Source organism: Microtus oregoni, unplaced genomic scaffold, assembly GCF_018167655.1.
Source record: "Microtus oregoni isolate MIOR12 unplaced genomic scaffold, Mior012 000012F_ref0000307, whole genome shotgun sequence".
NCBI lineage: Eukaryota > Metazoa > Chordata > Mammalia > Rodentia > Cricetidae > Microtus > Microtus oregoni.
This window is the reverse complement of record NW_024543071.1, coordinates 10,683,652-10,705,613: the sequence shown is the minus strand read 5'-3', so window position 1 is coordinate 10,705,613 and position 21,962 is coordinate 10,683,652. Positions and strand designations below refer to the sequence as shown.

General features: G+C 39.7%; 1 protein-coding gene across 6 annotated transcripts in view; it reads right to left on the bottom strand.

Moving 5' to 3' along the window:
- The window catches only part of Sorcs1 (sortilin related VPS10 domain containing receptor 1), a 507,727-nt gene that overhangs the window by 125,489 nt on the left and 360,276 nt on the right, over positions 1-21,962 (bottom strand). For all 6 annotated transcript variants that reach the window (XM_041661119.1, XM_041661120.1, XM_041661121.1 and 3 more), the window contains exon 6: positions 15,164-15,228. In XM_041661119.1, the coding sequence (XP_041517053.1) occupies positions 15,164-15,228 (65 nt within the window). The remainder of the gene's footprint in view (positions 1-15,163; positions 15,229-21,962) is intronic.

The window sequence follows — 21,962 nt, the reverse complement described above, 5'->3', positions numbered from 1 at the left end:
TTCACCTTGGCTTTGCCTTTGGCAAACAGCCAGCCTGTATAGGCCTGTATGTACTGAATAAAGTAGATCTCATCTGCTTTAGGCTCCTTGCATTTGCTTCCTTTCTTAGGCTTGGAGTTTGGACTTCACATGGACTGTTTCTGGAGCAGTGTTCTGAACTAACAGCTTCCTTCCTCAAATTTCTTGGTCAGAGTATTCTTCCCATAGCTGCTTCCAACCATGGTTCCAGTCACTGATTCTGTGAATTCGGGTAGTTTAGGCTCCACATGAGTGAGATCCATGCAATGATTCATTCTTCCCCTGGCTTATTTCACTTACCAGGTAGCCTTCAGGTTTATTCCTGTCAGGACTTTTCAGTTTTAAAGGTTGGAGAATAACTCATTGCATAAATATGCCAGTATATTCACTGATGTGACAGTCACTCACTTCAAATACATACTTTGACTCTTATGAATAAACCCTAATGACCACGAGAGTGCTGATCAGCTCATCAGTATATCTTTTGAATTCCTTAATGTATATACCAGAAATGGAATTGGTTGATCAAATGACATAATCTGAGGAACATTCACTTTTTCTTCTATATTATGCATGTTAATTTATATCACTACCAATAGTATACAAAAGCTCCATTTTATCCACATGGATACTGACATGTATCAGGCCCTATTCTGATAATGGACATTCTGTTGAATATGACCTTATCTCATGTGAGTTTCCCATAGATTTCCTTCATGATTACTGGTTATGAGCATGTTATCGTATATCTGTTTACCATTTATATACCTCTTCGTGAGAATTGAGTTATTTGTTTTCTCATTACTAAAGTGACATTTGGGGTACTTACTTTTTATCAGACACGTGGTTTGCAAATATTTTCTTTTAGCCTTGAACTTGTCTCTTACTGTACTCACTGATTTTGAAAGTCCACCTACAACAGGGCTTCCTGCTTGTGGAGCAGATGTAATCTCTCAGTTATTGCTCCAGCACCATGTCTACCAGCATCATGTCTACCATCCTGCCACCATGATCCCCACCATGATGACCATGGACTCGCCCTCTGAAACTATAGGCAAGTCTCCAATTACATGTTTTATTTTATAAGTTACCTTGATTATGGTGACTTGTCATGGGAAAAGAACAGCAAGTCAAGGATGACCTAACCATGAACTAGCCCTTACTTCTTCTTTTCACATCAGTCCATGGTTCTCATAGTGGTAAGAGTTTGAGGCAACTGATCACATTCTATCTGCAATCAAAAAGGAAGCATCAATGGATTCGTGTACTTAGCTCACTGTCTCCTTTTTATGTAGTATGGGATTCCAGTTAGGAGCAGTGTCAACCAAAGTGACCCAGTCTTCAACCTCAATTAACCATAATCAAGACAGTAGCTGAAGTCAGGCTCCTGGGTGAGTCCAAATCCCATCATCTTGACAATTAACCATCACAGAGGATTACCACCAAAGGATCCAAAACTCTAGTGAGGTGGAAGACTCAGTAACCTCTTCCACAGAATGGTGGCTACAATAATTACTAATGTTTCAAACTTGCTATAAGTATACAATCCAAACATTTTCACAACATACAAGAAATGTATAGTAGTCAATGGAATGACTTAGCCTTTTTTAATGAGCCTATATTATAGATACATATAAAAAATTTTGGCTAGGAGAAATGATTTGGGATTGTGGGCACTTGGGAGACAATCATGAAAGGAGAAGCTGTATTCCTAGCACTCATGTAACAAACTGTGTGCTCCATAACACCTGCTTCTGACCTCTGCACACAGATCGGCATGTATATACTTGTGCATAGACTTACATGCACACAGATGTGAATAATATAAAACAATAAAATTGCTAAGGAAAATACTGTATTCTATAAATACATATAATTATTTGCAACTGAATGTAAAATTCACAAAAGTCATTTTTAACACATCATGGTAAATACTATTATACTATTCATAGATAATAGATACTTTGTATGGGCAGTGTGAAATAGTGGTCAGCAGGCTTAGCCTGAAAAATCAATAACCATGGATAGAAATATGGAAGTCACTTTTACACTAAACACATGAGCCTTGCTGTATAGGTGGTCTTTTCTTCCATCTGAGTGATCCCCAAAGTCCTCGCTTTATACCCACAAGCCTTGTTACTGCGAGGTCATTTCCTAAGCTAGTGTGCACACACTGTCTATGAGGCAGGCTTTTAGAAGTTTAGAATCCAAATAAATGTTAAATCTCACTCTTACTTTAAGGTCTGACAGGTCTTTGTTTGTTTCTTTCCTACTCATGCCAGACACAACTAAGACTTCTGATGTCCCGGGCAGCTCATGCCTTTAGGATTCTAGTATTTCAGAACAATGTGATTACTCCCAGGGGGCAGACACCCTGTGTTCATTCAGAGAGATCTGCTGACTTAAGTTGTCTTTTCCTCTCTTGTTCCCCCATTCAAATTCTCCTTGGGCTTTCACTGACTTTTTCTGGAAGCTCAGTCACAGCTAGGAATGTCTCCAATGACAGCAATGGCAGCATTAACCTCCAAAATCATCAGAGCAGCCTCTCCTCTGGGTCAGAACGGTGCCAAGTGGATCACAAGAGACTATGCAAAAACTAGAGCATTTTTTTTTTCTATTAAAGGTGAAGAAACCAAGATTTAGGAGTGGAGTTTGTGCAAGTTCATATGCGAGTAAATGACAGAACAAAATCTAAAATACATATCACACACACACACACACGCACATACACACACACACACACACACACATATATATATATATATAAAATGTTCCTCTGTTATTTAAAAAATATGTATTCAGCATGAAGGACTTACATAGTCTTAGTACTGTAGAAGATTAACTATCACCAGAACTTTAAAGTATGAAGACAAACATTGCAATATGCTTTCCTGTTCCCTATTAATTCTCAACTTTAAAGGAGAACAAATTTTAAAACCCAAATATCAACATAGTAAATTTCCTTGTGTACTTGATGATGCTTTATTACTTGTTTTAAAGTCTTTATTTTAAATGTCCTTACTCCACACACACACACACACACACACACCAGAGAGACAGACATGCACAGTAGCACACTGCTGTCCTGTGCATTTTTAATTGGTCTTCTGTTCTTGTGTTATGTGCCAGTTAAACACTGCTATCATCAAAAGTGGGAACATCAGTCATGAATTTGTATATCAAAGTTGAGACATTCCTCAGTAATTATCTATTTTTACATTTTCTGCTTTGACATGATGACCTTGTAAATCAATCTTCTTTATTATTTAATTTTTTTTTATTTGTGACCAGTGTGAATTATAATTTCTTTCCTTTCCCTTTTCCTTTTCTTGTATTGTAGGAGAATAATCCAATGGCCTAGAAATTGTTATGTACATCTTCTATCACTGCAACACATCTGTAAATCAGATGGTGTCCTTTTAATTGTCTATGGGCACTTAGAGGCTGTGAACACAACAGAGAATGTTCTGGAGTAATAAAAGTTTTGCCAAGCACAAAACTAGGAACACAAGAGATCATTAAAATAATAAACATCAAAGGAAATACATAAAATTTATAAAAGCATTTGCAAATAGTATTCTGGGCATATCTTGTGAGTTATTCAGGTACACATGTAAGAAACTGCCAACCTTCATGTCTCTGCAGAGATGTTCTGCTGTGTGACAGAGTTTGATTGGGATGCTGCATTTGTTAAATTTAATATCACACAGAATTGTGGACTTATGTCTTTCACAGTCTAGAGTCCTGAAGACAGAGACTCATTTATAATTTGTTCTGTTGTGAAGAGGGTAAAAATACCTTTTCCAGGTAAGGATAGCTACAGAAAAGGTCAATACAATGTGCAAGATAGCATGACAAGGTGACAAAGATAAGCTCTCATCATACCCCAAAACAATGATTTCTGGGCAAAATCAAAAAGTCAAGAGGGAATGTGGCCCATGCTGGAGGAAGAGTAGTCCATTTGTACGCCGAACCATCTAGCCATCCAGTCAACCAAATACCCACATCAGGAACGACTCCAGTTCAGCAGATCTGAGTAATGTTTATAGGTCATACTCAACACTGACAAAGTGATGAATGCATTGTTCATTAAACTTTTCAAATAATCTTATAAAGAAAGCAGGAGGAAGGAGAGGACAAGAGGGGAGAGAAAGAGCAAGAAGCAAGAAGGTAAGAGAAGGAAGGAAAGCCAGAAAGAAATTAGAAAGAATGAGAAGCCAGAAACAGTGAAAACAGTTTAGTGGATAAGGAAGCAAATATCTAGAGCTTCTTTCTTCTTATAATTACACTATATTTATTTCATTTTTAGTGTGTATGTGTGGGTTTGTGTGCAGAGCTTAAATGACAACTTGTAAGAGTCAGTTCTCCACTTTTATCTTGGGGATTCCAGGGGATGTAATTCAGGATATCAATCTCAGTGGCAAGTGCCATAACCTGCTGAGAGAACTCAATGCTCCCAGGGCTTCTTTCCTACAACCTGTTTTTTGTTTGTTTGTTTGTTTGTTTGTTTGTTTCACTAGAGAAATGAGTAGAGTATATTTACACGTATTTATATGCATGTCATAAGATTAATTCTAGGAGAGACGTAGTATAAGGAGTAGTTCCTGAGATGTGAATAAATTCAATCAGCCATTTCTTCACTTCGTACCATTGGGTTGTTACTGCTCTCTATACTAAATGTCACACTTGGAACATGGCAGACGCCCAATCCATTAGGAACTACACAAAGTAAAGGACACACTTCCCTGTCACTTGATAGGCTAGCCATTAACCAGGCACACACAATCTCCGTGTCGTTTGTGTCTGTTGGTCCGTCTGTGTGGAACGCTCTTTCACCACACCACAAAATGCTTTACTTTCATAATATTTTGGCTCCAATATCAGATGACACCTTATCAAAGAATTTGTCTTTGTCAGCTTCCTCTGATACCTGAATATGCTTCTACTCTGCTATGCCTTTTTACACAGCTGTGTACACATTTCTCAAATAAGTGCATTATGAGATTATTTATAATTACTAGTTCCAGCTAGAAGATAACCCCTATGAAAGCAGGGCCTTTGCAACATCCCTCCATTCCTCATTCCTACTTACTACAGGACTCAGCACAGCAAAGAATCTAACAATATTTGCTGGATAAATAAGTATAAGATCAGGAATAAACCAGACCTGGTCTTAAATCTTAGCATAGTGATCATGGGAAAAGCATTTAATTGTTGTAAATCTTATTCCCCTTACCAGTAGAGTGAGGGCTATAACAACAGCACCTACCTCCATGGACTGCAAACAAGCTAAGGGCAAGAGAAACAAGAAACACAATACATGGTGATTTTATTCTTGCTCCCCAATGTTCGAGATAATAAGAGATTCATGTGGACCTGCCAGGGTCTTTATAATCCTAACTTCCTGAAAGCTAGAGTCAAAAAACCTGTAATTTTCCACTCATTAGAAGCGATCACACACATTCATATGGACTGCTGCTATGCCCTGAGAGATTCTAAGGTCTCAACAGAAATGGAGGTCTCTGCCTCGAGTTGGTGCATGGGTTTTCTGAGAGTCTCTGGGATTCTGTACTCTCCTGGCAAATGAATGGCACATAGGCAACAGAGGAAGTTGTGCAAAATGGCTATGAAGCATTCAAGAAGAGTTGAGCCTATTAGGGCAATGCCATTATAAGGCATTCTCTGTAGTATAAGAGAGACCTGCATTCCTTTATTTCATAACTTCCTGATAAGTTTTAGGGGATGGTTCTAGGAGACTATATCAAACAGCTTTATTACAAAGAAGAAGTTCCTCAATTCTAGACACTTGCAATGGGAAATGGCTCCAACTGACACCACCAAGGAGAAATGTAACTGATTCCAGCCCCTCTGTCCTAGTCAAAGCTTGATGCTCCATTTGAGAGTGAAAGATAGGTAAGGATGGATTTGTTCAGTTGTTGGAAAATAGTGGGAATCTATCACAATCATAAACTCAGTACAAATTGAGCCCTCTAATTCCCTCCAATGCTTCACCTTTAATGCTACTCATAAACTGACCAAAAGAGGAAATACATAAAGTCTCACCATGGGAAGCAATAACACCAAGTGTTTGTTGATTGTAGAATGTGGGTAGTAAGACAAATACATATCAGACTTTGTCAAAAAAAATGAAGTGTTAATAATCTCTAAAATATTACAGAGAATTGTCATCTTTTTAAGCTTGTTGAAGAAGAAATAAAAATCACCAAGTGGATCAAATAAAAATCCTTCTGCTAACTCCAAATTGAACACAGATTTAAACAATAAGAACATGGTGTATTCTATTGCTCATCAGCTGGGCTATGTTTAAAAACTCATTCACAGCATCCATGTTTGCCAAAAGTTGAAAGAAACAACACAGGGATCTGCTGATTTCAGGACTCTGGCTGCATGCATTTCAGGACATAAGCTAACAATGTCAAGGAATTTAAAATGCATTTTTCTCTGGCTCAGAGATATACAATTAGCAACTATCCTTTTGTTGTTGCTGTTATCCAAACATGAGGCTTACTACCTAAACAGGATGAAGATGTGTGCACATCGGAATTGTCTGAAATAGGCAAAGGTCCATCTTCTCCTGAGAAAATGATTATTAGATTACAGTTCATTATGTAAGGTGTTTCCATGTAGTGATGAACCCTAAAGTCACTGAAGGCCAGCGTACACATATGTTGAGATTTCTAAACTTTATTTTCTGTTCACCAACACTCACTGTAGCCCAGTGGCGTGTATGTCTGTGAATATACTTAACATTGGTCTCCCCACACATAACTCATATTCCCTGTTTTCACAGAATTCAGAGGAGGAGAACAAGCAATTACAGAAATGGCATTTACATTTCAGACTGAGCTAACAACATAAAGTAAAATCTACATATCCTAGGATAAAAGCACAAAAAAAAAACTAAAAAAAAAAAGCCTATTTAGATTCTGAGTTGAAGAAAGATCTCCCTAAAAAGCTAAAAAAAGTAGATGATTAACTTGCATTTTAATTTTCCTATGATGACTATCACTTGTGAGCAATCAGACTGATGGCCATTAGGTGAATTTTACCTTGTGAATGTCTGACTCCTGACAACTATCGTTCTGTTGTCGTATTTCTGCTATTGTTGCAATAGAAGTCGTTTGTGCTTCTAGTGAAACCAGCTCAACACTCGATGGCTTGGATACCACCAAACTGAAGGGCTAGGCTCTGGAATGCCTTGTTAACACATCTAAGCATCCCCATCTCATTCCTTCCAGTCACCAGTATGCATAACCTTCCATGTGAACAAAAGATCACAATGGTAAATGATAGGTAATATACGAGAGATTTTCAGGCTCCACCCAAGACAGAATTAATGGGCTCAATAATGAAATCAAGTTGTGAGTTTCATTTTATTTCACCTCCATAATGAATGAACTAGTTTGAGGTTCATTTCACGGAGTTTGGGGGCAGTCATTTTCACACTCCACTAAAGGACCAAGGCCTGTTTTCCCCAGTGAAGGAGATTAGTCCTTGAGAAAGTTGTTACAAGGTTACTTAGCCATGCATAATAACTCTGAGACTAGTAATTGTCCCTTGTCTTCTGTTCCTATTGGCATGAATCACCACTAGGACAGAAATAGTCAATTTACTGACTGAGGATTCAGTGTACAGAAGATGGCAAAACTTGTTTCTGCAGCTCTCCATACATGGTGTGTGATGACAGGTTATCATACGTGCTTAACTATGCATACATGTACACTGTCATGTGACACATTCAGTGGTATGCTGCTTTCTGCCAAATTCATAATCATGAAATATGACATTCAACTTCAGACAGTTATTGGAGGGTTTGTGTTCATGCACATGGGCTCAAAGACCCCCATAGTCACACTCTCTTTTAAGACAATATTTCTGCACAATGGTACTTACTTTTCACTACTCATTCACTCAGTAAATCTTGAATATTTCAAGCTCTGAGTTATGTTTCAAATAGAGAACAAGGATTAAATACGACATGACTTTCAGTACAATGGTCTGTCCAGCACTTTCTTTCTCACAATGTATATTATATGCATAAACATACACTGTAATTATAGAACATAGATTTTCTTTCTGTTTTGCTTTTTCTTGTTCTGGGTACATATAAGGTAAACACACACACACATATACACACTCATACTCATAGAGAGGTTAAAACAATCAAACTTTTACATCCTGGACTAAGGTCTGTCAACAGCTAAACATGGTGGCCAATAAGAGAAGCTCTGCTTAGTGAACACATTCATGGTTTCCAGTGGTGTTTGTGTGATAGACTATAGTTATGCTCGTTCTTTTCATGTTAGCTTGCCAAGGCAGAAAGGAATGGACACAGTAGCATCCCAGTCACATATGTAAATTACAAACATATGCACTTCAGGATGTAACTGATGTCTGTATCTGTCCTAGAATGAAGCTTGTCAGGATTTATCCTCCTTCATAAATGGACTCTGTTGAAATACAATTGAATTAAGTTTTAATCTAGGGGCAGCTGACATGACATCAAGGTGAATCTCAGATTAACCAACCCAGACAAGCATTGGCCACCCTCATGTAGATGAACCAAATTGGCAAGCGAAACATTTTTCCTGTGTCAAACATCTCAATGTCTTGGATACAAATTTTTTGAATACATTAAAATAAAAATAAATTCCTTCTTTAAAGTATAAAAATATACTACCTTGGAATATATGATACAATCCAGAACATATAACCTGGAATGCTAACTTTGGGGTTTCCCATAGTACAATGAAAAAACAAAGAGGTATTTCAGACAAGGGATGTGAAGACAACACAAGCTGGAAGTTCTGAAGCAACTGACCCGCCGGCAGCCTGGTTTTGATAAATGCGCTTTCTACGTGGCTACTCTGAACTCTGGACTTTCCTTCTGTCTTCCCTTCTGTTTCTGTTACCTGGAGCCAGAATTACTGATTGTCTGGAGAAAGGAAGTGGGGGAGGGAAGGAGTGGGCGGCAGTAAGCAACAGAAAGGCTGAGAGGGCCAGGGAGATCATAGTATCAATAAATCTAATTTCATTTTTTTCACTGAAGCAGGTCAGATGTTATGCTTCAATCTTTTATTTCAATTGGTAAATATTTCTCTTTCCTGTTTTGTTTTGACAGGAATATCTTCTCAAATTCAATACCTTTACTGAATATCTTTATTATTTGAATGCCATTCTCACTTTTGGGTAGTTTCTGTAAATGCTGCCTTTGCGGGAAAAAAAAAAAGTAAGGTAAAAGTTAAAAAGGATAAATAAATTAGAAGTGATCTATACCATGCTTGGTGAAGGTGGCGCCTGGGGTGGCATTCTGACATTAAGTTCCCCCATGCCCCATGAGCACAGGGATAATGTTAACTGTAAGAACACGTGTAGATAAGGATGCGTGATGGTCTAGCTGTTTCCAAGTAACAGGGTTATATGGACTAGGAAACCACAAACCAGAAAACAGCATTAGCCTCCCAAACTCAGACATTCGGTGTAGTGTTTTGTTTATTAGCTTTCTGCTCTGAGACTTTGCTACTGAAGTACATTTCTGCACAGCCCAGCACCACGGCATCACTGAGGTGGCAGAATTGCGGGCTCCTGCTGAACCAGAGTTCACATCTTAATAAGATCCCTAGATGAGCCACACATGAATGGCAAAGTCTGAGCTACGGTAATGCTTCAACTTTTTGAAGCAATCTAGTATGTGAGGCGAAAAAGATAACTAGCTACCCTGACAATCATTTGCCTACACACCCATTCATTCGCATAGACTTGGTAAACTCCTAATGTACACAGAGGTGGTGTGTGCTGGAGACAGAAGCGTGAAAAGACATGTGATCCCTACTCTGACAAAGCTCACAGACTGATGGGCAGGACAATTGATTCCACAATTATATACGTGGAGTATAAAATTTCAAAGAGATGGAGAAAAGTGCTTAGATAATATCAAACATGCTGGTTAAAATTGGGAGTTTAAGTCTGGCTTCCTAAATAAATACATTTTTTACCACTGTGCTAAGCCATCCATAGTGATTAACTGTGCTCAGTTGTTCAGAGCAGAGGGGAGAGATGAAGATATCCAGGGCACAGGAAAAGCAAGTATCAGGTTTTTTGTGGCAAAACATACAGTCTGGTAAGTTCTATCTGAACAGCTAGAAGCAAACGCAAAAGCCTGCAGTCAGGGCTTATGGAAGGTACAAGGTGAGACTAGGTTCAGGCAATAGGCAGACCCCAAGCTATGCTGAGCTACAGGAGGACTCTAAGACTTTCCTAACAACCATCCGAGGAGTGGGGAGTCTATGAGATCTTTAGAGCAGTTGGGTCCTGCTGTTGCTTAGGAAAAGATTTCCCTCTCTGCCATATAATAAACCTGAACCTTGAGTCCAAGATAATATCACCTGCTGCAGGGAAAAAGAAAGCTCACCGAGAGAAAGCCCAGATGAAAGAAAAAGAAGCTCCAACTGCTAAGCCTTCTGGGTCAGCTGCACTGCTGGGCATATCATACACACCAACCCTGCTTGAATAGACAGGGGTAAGGCAGGGTCTGTCTTGGACCCAGTTCTGTCCTCCCACTGACCATGCCCAAGAAGGTACGTATGCTCCAACTGGGAAGTAAAATATCTAGGAAGGAAACATGCCATGAAAATTACAAATGATATTCCTGGAAGCTGTGTGGCTTCTGGGTGAATTCCTTTTCTGGCTTGAGGTTACAAAGTACGGTTATATTCTACCTTTGCGTACATATGATTCGAGGAGAGGGAGATAGGTATTACGGGGAATGAGGTAGTGTCTTTCCAATTCTGAGGAACATACTAGGAACAAAGGATGCTCACCCTCTAGATTAGTGCTGGGCATGTGACTAAATGTGTTTGCTTGGTAGTAGTTGGATGGTCCATTTTCACTATCTTTTACATATGAAGTCTTTCTTTCTACCTGTCTTTTCTCCCTTAACAATTTTCTACTATGACCCTTTCTGTTGCCAGAGGAAGCTTGTTGATATCCCGGCTGCCCAGACTCCTGAAATAATCACCAGAAACTATATTATTTAAATCACTGCTTTGCCAATCACTTAAGCATATTGCTAGCTAGCTCTTATATCTTTGGTTAACCCATTTATTTTATTTTATATTTTACCACGAGACTCTTGGCCTACCGGCAAGGTTCCAACTGACAGTTTGCACCTCTCCCCTCTGGTGGCTTCCTGGCTTCTCTTTGACTCTACCTTCTTTCTCCCAGCATTCAATTTAGTTTTCCCACCTAGCTCTATACTGTTAAGCCACTGGCTGAAACACCACTTTTTCCTTCCTCATTCCATCCACCTCTATCACTTGTTTTGTGCTCTGATGCATGGTAATAGTATGTCAACAGAGGATCCAGAGCAGGTGAAGGAAACTTACATTGTTGCAGCTTAAATGTTGGACAGAAAAGTCACTGTGCATAGTGATTCACAAATACTGACTTTCCTATCCTCACATGAATGGGCTTTGCAAAAGACCCTACTGTGCTCGGTGTATCCTGCAAACATCCTACAGATGTCGTCTAACTTTTTGTTTCATTTTTCTCATCTATGAAATGGAAGTCACTGTCTAAAAAACTGTCAGGAGGACTAATTGTGCAAATTCTGTAAAACACCTGGCGCAAGTGCCACAAAGTCATTTCTCAATCAAGCTAACTTAGAACCATTAGTATAGGTTTTCTTAATATTCAGAAAAAATGAAATATGAAAATGAAAAATGGTATTTTCAAGGTGATACAAATAATTTGTGATATTTTGAGATATTTTTTAAATGGGTTTGAATTCTGGATTTGCAACTTTCTTTCTTGGACTTCATATACCTCACTGCACATCCTCACTAATTGATGCTTGTCCCTGTAGCATGTCTAAGCATGTCCTCGCTAAGTGGAGCTCTTCCCTGTAGCATGTCTAAGCATGTCCTCGCTAACTGACGCTCTTTCCTGTAAAATGTCTACTAGGGGCTTGTACTACCTACCACAGGGTGGCAATCTAGTCTAGTGACTTCTTTCTCCTGCTGCTTGTGATGAGTCTCACAAGGGGATAATTCATTTTCCCTTTCTTTCAAAGTGTTTTGTGAGAATCCCTAAGCAGAATAGAAAGGTATTATCTGGACAGTATCTGACAAAATGAGGGAACTGAGGAAAATAAGCTTTAGAAATAAGGAACTTAGGGCTAGGAAAACAATTCAGTTGGCCAGGAGCTTGCTTTGCAAGCATGAGGACATGACTTTGATCCCCAGAACCCGCATTTTAGCAAAAGTTGGGCATGGGTAGTTTCAGACTTATAATCCTGGCTCTAGGAGGGAGGGGTGGATAGATTCCAGACTTTGTGACCAGGAGTGGTGGATAGATTCCAGGCTTTGTGACCAGGAGTGGTGGATAGATCCCAGGCTTTGTGGCCAGGAGTGGTAGATAGATCCTAGGCTTTGTGGCCAGGAGTGGTGGATAGATCCTAGGCTTTGTGACCAGGAGTGGTGGATAGATCCCAGGCTTTGTGACCAGGAGTGGTGGATAGATCCCAGGCTTTGTGGCCAGGTGGGGAGTCTACTTGAGCACTTCCAGGACAGTGAGAGACCTTGTCTCATAAAAAGTTGTTTGCGGATGGGGTGGGGTGCGGATGTGAAGATGGCTCAAGGCTCAGTGGTATGGATCATTGTTTGCTCTTGAAAGGGACCTGGTTTTGGTTCCAGGAACCAACACTGCAGCTGTCTTAGTTTGGGTTACTGTTTCTGTATTGAAACACCATGAAGGAAGACAACATGGGGAGGAAAAGGTTTATGCCACTCACGGTTCCATGTAATAGTTCATCACGAAAAGCAGCGAGGGCAGGAATTCAAATAGGGCAGGAGCTGATGCCCACTCCATGGAGGGGTGTTGCTTACTGGCTTGTTCTTCCTAGCTTGCTCAGCCAGCTTTTTTCTAGAACCCAAGACCACTATGGTGTCCGGGGTAGATACACACACAATAAGCTGAGTCCTCCCACATCAATCACTAAGAAAATGTCCTACAGGCTTGCCACAGCCTGATCTTATGAATACATGTTCTCAGTTTAGGGTCCTTCCTCTCTGATGACTCTAGCTTGCGTCAAGTTGACATAAAACTAACCAGTGCACCTGACCCCTTGTCAACTGGCCATAAAACATATCACCTTTCAATTAGAACCTTTCCTTCCTCATTTACCCTCAATATGGTACATTAATATTAATATCACAATATAAAATGCACGTAACTTTAAAAGTCAGACAGTCTTTACAAATTCAAACACTTCAAATTTTCAGTGTCTTTAATATAATCTAATCTCTTTTAAAAATCCAAGATCACCTTTAAAAGCACAAAGGCTTTCAACTGCAGGGCCCTGTAAAAATAAGAATTAGGTTAAATTCTTCCTTCAAGAGGGAAGAACCAGGGCACGGTCCCAGTCTGAGTAAAGCAGAACCAAATTCCACCAGTGTAAAGAACTCAATGTCCAAGTATCTGAGGTTAACTCACAATCTTCCGGGCTCCTCCAAGGGATTAGGGTCATTTCCCCAGCTCTGCCCTCCCCAGCACATACAAATTGCTTTCTAAGCTCAGGCTGGCTTCACTCTACGGCTGCTTCTGTTCTTGGTGGCCGTCCCAGGGTACTAGCATCTCCCACACTGTGGGGGTCTCTTGCTGCCACTGCACTGCACTTTCACCAATAGCCATTCCTAGGCTCTCATCAGGGTCTCCCACACTGCTAGACAATGCCATCTCTCAGCTGCTCTTCATAACCCTTTTATGCCTTCAAAACCAGTGCCACCTGGGTCACGCTTAAGCTACCAAGTTAAGCTGCCAGCCTGAGGTACAGTCTTGGCGGTGTCTAAAACTGTGAGCTAACACTGAAGACTACATTTCCCAGAAGACATCGCCTCAAGGATGTTGTCTCTTCTTAATGACAGCTGATTCTTCAGGCCCAGCTGACCAGCATCCAGTGTCCCAACAAAGCAAAGGTTTTACTTTAGTGGTTTTGATATCTTCTTAATCATGGCTAATTCTTTTGCTACAGCTGACCACAGATTCTTCACAGAAAAAGCCTGACAAGGCCATTGTTTCCCTGTGAAACTTCACAAACCAGGCCTTCAGCATCTGTACTATTCTCAGCAATCTTATCTTCCACGATCCTATAGAACAGCTTACTGAGCTCTCAATACTCAACGGCATCTCTAGCCCCAAATTCCAAAGTATTGCCATAATCCTCCCCAAAACAACATGGTAAAGTCTGTCACAGAAATACCCAACCATCCTGTTACCAATATGTCCAGTTTGGGCGGCTACTGCTGTGATGAAATGCCATAACCAAGTGCAACATGGTCAAGAAAGAGTTTATTTCATTCACAGTTCCATATAACAGCTCATCGTCAAAAGCAGTGAGTGCAGGAACTTACATAAAGCAGGTAGCTGGAGGCAAACTAATGAAGAAGCCATGGAGGACACTACTTACTGGGTCACTCCTCATGACTTATTCAGGCTGCTTTCTTACACATCCCAGGACCACCAGACCAGGGACGGCTGCACCCATAATGGGATGACCCACCCCCCAAATCACTAATTAAAAATGTCCTAAGGCTTGCCACAGCCTGATCTTATGGAGCTATTTTCTCAATTGAGGCTCCCTCCTCTCTGAGGACTCCAGCTTGTTTCAAGAATAAATAAAGCTAGTCAGTTCAATAGTTGACAACCATTCTCCAGGTGATCCAATGCTTCTTTATGACCTCCATATGCACCAGGTTCACACATGGCACACATACATTCACGAAAGCAAGGCCCTCACACACACAAAGTAAGATAAATCTTTTGATTCATCAGTAGATAAATAGAAAAGGTGGATAGCAATGAGTAACTCTGAGGGTGTTCTCTGTCTCCATATGCATGTCCCCCTGTCCCAGGGAAATCCAGAGTATTAGAATTCTCCCTCGGTGCATAATCTGAAAATCCATGTGTTTGTAAAAATTATTAAGCAAATCCTAGATTTCTGGACACAAGGAAATGTCTATATCCCCATATGACTTGGATGATTACTACTGTGGCTGTAGACTTGGTTGAGGACCAAATGACAGAACTAATACTATTATGAACTTCAAGTCACAGTTGAATTACTTACGTCCATCTATGGTTCTGGCCTCAAGATGCACAAGGTCTGGATCTTTGCTCGACCCCATCACAGACCTATAAAATGGAGAAACATGAAAAGATAACTTGACATTAATAACTTCACAGGTGTCTCAGTGAAGACCATAGACTGTTAATAACCCCAGGTTTCTGAGCAGACCACAATCCTGATAACGCGGCAACGAAATTTCCACTTGAAATAAAAATAACAATGCATCCTTTATTTGTCTAAAGCCACGGTGAACTCTGGCAAGGATACCATGTGCCCTTTAGCTGAGACTTCAAAGTATGTCCTACCCATGGAATGCACACACCCTTATTATCCCATTACCGACGTCATGCAGTCCTGGATGGCCCATCAGGAAGATGTCAGGCATACAGCTTTAGATAGTTGGCTTGCATAGAGATTCACAGAGAAAACTGATTGAATTAAAGTTTGCCACTTGAAATTTACAAAAGTTTGTGAGCTTCTGTGTATATCATGTGACCCAAGCAGTTCAAAAACACCTGTAGCAGAGTGACCATTCTCAGCAGCGTTGGACCAATGTCAATAAAAAAAAATGCAGAGTCACCTCACATTCTAATATGTCCCAAATCCATATATTGATGTAAAAAGAAATCCTGTTTTATACCCCGTCAGAGACCATACTGAATGGAAAGGATTATTCTCTTATATAAATAAGACAGGCAATCACGCTTTATCCCCAAATTTTTATAGAACAGAATCACTTAAGTATAAGTAAGTACATTTGTGCTTCGTTTTAAGCAGGATTCCAAGAAATTTAATTGGTTCAACTTCTATAAAGGAAAGAGTCATATGCTGTTTTGCTGTATGCCCCCAGCCATTCAACCCAGCATTCTTGAATACGCAGAGTTCAAAAGCGTACCTCAGTTCAGGACACGACAGAGAGTCTCAGACTGCAAATGGCGGGCCTCCTCTCACCCCACTGCCTCCTCACCAGACACACTAAGTCATTTTACCAATCCTAAAGTGCCACATCCATTACACAGTGCTCTGTGAGCCTCTCAAGGGTTCTGCTTGCAGTTTAGAATGTTCTGCTCCAGCTTCATCGTAGCTCACGAGCTCTTTTCAGAGACACAATTGAAAGGCCACTTCTGCTAGGTATACCCAACTTATAATGATGATTGCATTTCCTATAAACAAATACTTGTTTTATGCAAATTCTCTAAAATATAACTTATATTTTTCATAAATAGTTATTTGTGTGTTTTCCCAAGTGTGAGAATAGCCTGTTAATCTCACCAATTACATTCATACATAAAACCCAGGGATGCAGAAATACATGCATAGCCCCCCCTCCCACATACATAGGTGAACACAATAGCTACTGGAGGAATTTTGTTTTAAACCATTTACTTGTCCTATGACAGGAAAATTGTAAATTGTGGAATTGAAAAAAAATGGTGAGGGATGGGGAACAAGGAAGAAAAAAAGAAAAAGCAATTAAAAGAGGGAGGGAAAAGGAGAATGAAGAAGTACAAAGATCTGCAGATCCTTTGAAAGAAGTGAATTAATCAATGTCTTATGGGCATTCTCAGAACTTTTTCTATTTGAATTCATTTTCACAATTCAGAAAGTCTGGGGCCTCACTAGCTTAGCTGTTCTTCATTTTTACAAAAGCAGGCTCCTTATGGACCGATTAAAATCACTGCCAGTAAGAGTTCTCTGATGGATACATGCTCTGGAATTCAAAATCTATGCTCTAAACATTAATTCCCACTTTCTTCTCCCAGGAAGCAGACATTTCCTAATAAAGCTTTTATCATTTTGCTCAAAGTAACTTGTAACATGAATTTGAACATTTTGCATCAGTGGAAATAGCTTGAACACATGCAGAAAGTGAACCCTCCACTCCATTTTAGTTAAATACTATGGCGACTCTCGTTCATAAGCATAGCTCTCCGTCTCTCAACACTGAGAGCATGCCCAAATCCACGGACCGATTCTTCAGACAAGATTTCAAGTCACAAGCATAAAATACAAAAATGAGGGGTTGAGAAAGTGGCTCATTGGGTAAGAGACTTTGCTTTGAAACAGAAAGAACTGAATTTGAGTTCCCATCACCCCTGCAAAAAGTTAGGTTAGGTTCACATGCATAAACATCCACAACATTGGCAAGGAGAAAAGGAGGTGCAGGGAGCCCAGTGGTAAGGCCAGCCTAAGCTACATGGGCAAGCTTCTTGGTTAGTAAGAGACCCTGCCTCAAGGCAATATGATTGAGAGTAATAAAAATATACAGGATGATGAAAATCAGTGGTTCAGGATTGTTAAAACGGAGGTTCAAATTACCTTGTCTGTCGGATTAATGTGAATTTTTCTCCTTTATGAACTAATTCTTCAGATCTATGACCATGCTGGTATATCTGCCTGGAATCCCCCAACCTCACCCCTCTTCTCCCTTCACTTCATTTCTGGGACACTGCTACAGAAGAATGTAAACATATTTTCTCACTTTAAGTGACACATAAGAGAGTCAACCATCTCTCCAAGACTTCTAGAAACACACCTATACTTCAGAATTTTTTAATGCAAAAATAAGATTTCCAGGAACATGTAGTAATAGGAGAGGCAGGGCTGCATCCCCAGCACCCTAGCTGCCTGCTAGCTTATGCCCCGAAATAACAACACACAAATTGTATTCATTTAAACACTGCTTGGCCCTTTAGCTCTAGCCCTTACTGGCTAATTCTGATATCCCAATCAACCCATCTCTAATAATCTGTGAGCACTGGTCTTACCAGGAAGATTCTAGCCTATGTCCATCCTGGGTTGGAGCTTCATCGCGTGTGTCTGCCCGGGAGCGGGGTGTGGCATCTTTGCTCCAGAGAGCAGAGCTGTCCATCTGAGCTCACTTCCTCTTCCTCCCAGCATTCTGTTCTGTTTACTCCACCCACCTATGTTCTAAGCTATGAGCCCAAGCAGTTTGTTTATTACTTAACCAATGAAATCAAAAGATTGATATATGACACTCCCACATCAGGAACATACACACAAATTCCTGGCATGATTGGCTGGTCGTACAGGCCTCTTGAAAGCCTAAGGCTAGCAGGATCCAGACTAGGTTGGTCAATGTGAGCCATAAGGAACGTTAGCAAATGGCTGACTAAGCCCAAGTCTGGTAGCTGTTGAAGTCTTAGGTTTAATTCTGAGAACCCTACCCCATATATCCTCCTGTTATAGAGCAAGGACTCAGAAAATAATGCTGATTTTGTCCTTTTCTGACATTCCATTTTATTTGAAGAGATGATTAGGGAAGTTAATAATCACCCATGAAACCAAATTCCATGTGGCCATAATAAACTCTTTTGGGTATCATGGTTGCCTACTAACAGAAATGATATATAAAAATTATTTGTTTTCATATGTCAATAGTCAAAAATAATAAAGTCAATATATAATACAACTTGGTTAGCATGCGTTTACCTCTGGGTGCAATCCTTAGCAATGAGAATAATAAGAATAAATATATCATCACTCAAATGGAAGAATGGCATCTCCTGCCTCTGTATGGACCTTGAGGGAAACTGAAGAGAAAGCATATTGGCCATTCTAAAAATGTGCCACTGATAAAACCATGAACAAGTCTGTAGTTGCCTAGCACTTCCGTGCTCCTGGTATCTCAAGTTGGTGGTCCCATTGAGAGCTTTCAGCATAAAACTCAAGGCTCACCAGAGCTGAGGCTATGAAGAAAACTAAATCTAGCCTGACATGATACACCACGAAGCCTAGCAGTGTGGTATCAGTCCTGTGAAATACCACCAGCCCAGTGCAGCCTTCGTAGACATTTTCCACATAGGAACTTGGAAATGTCACTGGTTTATCATTCTCCTGGCATTTTATCTGAGTTTATCCCACTTTAATATAGTTCTTAATAAATGCTGCAGAGCCACAAAATGTCCTCAAGTAGATAACTATAGAGCAAGTATTAAAAAATACTGTGACTGGATAGCACCTACTTATTCCGATTTAGAAATGCTTTTTACAGAGTACAGGGTCTGCAGGGAAACAGAGGCTGCTGGGGAAGGAGATTGCTGCTTTCCTTTTCTTTATTTTAATGGAGGAATCGTGTATCCCCAGAAGCTCTCCCTAAACACTGCCTTGGAAGCAAGCAATCCTCTCTGCTACAGACAGAGGAAGCCGTGTGCCTGGCAGACATTAGCAGTAGGACTCCTTGATTTCCTTCTGTAAAGCCAGGGCTGGCTCTTCCCATGACATGATAGTTTCTAATGCAAACATCATCAGAAACGTGGCTACAGCCACAACTTTTATTGTTGAACAAGGCAACTGAGGTCTCATCTGCTGTGCAAGCAGGAGAAACAAGCCGTGTGAAAGCGAGGATGCCCGAAAGTCATTTTTACCTTCTATCTCCAGAGAGACACGCTTTCTTCTTGCTTCCTTTAGTCTAGAGCTCACTCTGCCACACTGTTTTCCCGGTAACAAAACTACCTCCCATGAACAACAAATAAAGAAACAAATGAGCAGACAAGACAAATAAAAACAATTGTTAGTTCCAACGTGAAATGACATATTGAGAAATCAGAATAGACAGCAACCTTAAGCTTCCCAAGTTCAAAGTCTGCATCTTGTCATCTGTATTCCTCAACCCAAAAGCCTATTTACACAGAGGCTGTTTTATATAAATTGTGTGTGTGTGTGTGTGTGTGTGTGTGTGTGTGTGTGTGTGTGTGAAAAGACAAAGGGAGGAATGGGTATCTGATGAAGAGTGCAGTTTCATATAGCTGAGAATGGTAATGACAAGGTGAAGATGTTTGTTGCACAAACCGCTTTGTAGAAGTAAAGCTTTCAGTGTAAAATTTTGTTGGAAGGAAACAACTTGCCTCAAGAGCCCAATGTCTTGCTGTGTATCTTGACTTTATATAATACGATATAGCAGAAGGTGAAGGGAACAACAAATGATTTCTTAGTGAAGAATAACCAAAGGTTGATTCAACACGAAATGTAAGGGGGACCTCAGGCATGTTGGGAAGCACTCACTAGTGAGACACTGCACAGATTCACTGCTGGTTTTCTGAATGCACACACACACTTTGCCCTGTTCCCATTACTCCAATAATGCTGGTGAATGCCCTTCCAACACCTCTACTGAGGTTCCAGATGACATCTTCTTATAGTCACAGCAACTTTACTGCATGCTTTTTGCTCTCATAGAAGTATTATGGTATGCTTACAGAAAACAGGGGCTTTCAACGTCTTTCTACCATCATCCCTCAATATGTAAGGGCTAGATTAATATATCTTTGGATTAAATTATATTAATTGATTTAAAATTTTTCCTTTTGAGTTGCTGGCAAAAATTCCATACTGACCACCACCACCAAAAACATTACATAAATTTTGCCTTGGGATTAGAGCAATATGTAAAACCAGCTTTTAAGTGAACAGAAATATACTTGTTACCTTTTGTGTTACAAATTCATGTGAACTATGATTTTCAGCATGGATGATTATAAAATTAAAATATGGATTAATTCTGAAAAATACTGATGCTGTTTTATCCCAAAGCATCAAATAGTCACCATTAATATACTGTTTTCTCTTTTGCCTTTAATAAATGTTTAAATAACAAACATATTCCCCCAAACTATTTCAATACAAAGTCCTTTATTATTTATTATATATTATCAATAAATATTTGCTTTCTATACATATTTTACAAACCAACATACCCAGGATCATGTAAATATTTCTTGATCAAATAGTGGATAAATGTTTAATGTTTACTCTAGGGGCTCACTTAAGTGAGTGTTAATAGATCAGGACAAACCTAGCTGCTGAACTTAGGTCCATTGTCTTCTATAGTCTTCTTAAGCCATTATTAATATTTCCTGTATCCTTCATAGTTCCTAATTTCCTACTCTCCTTTGCCTCTGTGGTTTCCTAATGTGTGTGGAACAGATAGGAATGTGAAAGTCTATATACCATGCACCAAGGCCAGGTCACCACATCTGAATTCCAAATAAAAGTCATAGAGCAATGAGATACAGAAGACAGACTTTAAATGGACGACGTACCTGACTCCCTAAGGGGAGCCATAAGGTCAGTGAGATTCAGAGATATAAACTTAAAATAATCAGTGAGTAGTTAAAAGAGAGCTTGTGATTTTATTAACATTTCTCTTTTATCATTTTTAAACTTTAGTGGATCATTTTCTTTATATTTTCAGCTACATGTTAATTTTACCTAATAATATATCTGGGAGACAGTTTCTTATCTGCTCATAAAACTAATGGGGTAAATCTCTAAGTACTTTATTACAATCTATTAAATGAATATTTTCAATTTACTGAGCTATTGTCTATTAATGGACCCCAAATAAAAGTGTACACTGATTGGGGAAAAATCCACTGGGAAGACACATGAAAATAATGACCAGCATCTCTGGGACAGTTCTTGGATTGGGATAACAAATACATCCCCACATATATGAATGTAGTGCCAAAAAGCGAGATATATTTATGCAATATTTTATAATGATTATTATTAAGTGTTAAGTATGGATAAAAATAAGAATGTATTTCAGTATAGAAAGAGACGTCTTTTTATCTGTAGACTAGGAGAAAGAGGGAAGGTTTGCTTGGCGTAGAAGATAGACAAGAAATTTTGCATATCTCAAGCATAAATACTGACCACCTTACCACCTGGGTTAGGGAGGATTGCTAAATCTGTGATCAAATTGTGGCTGGAAAACAATTAGGTGACCCATCAGGAGGTGCTGATGTTGCATTCAGAGGGAGAGCAGATGCTAAGG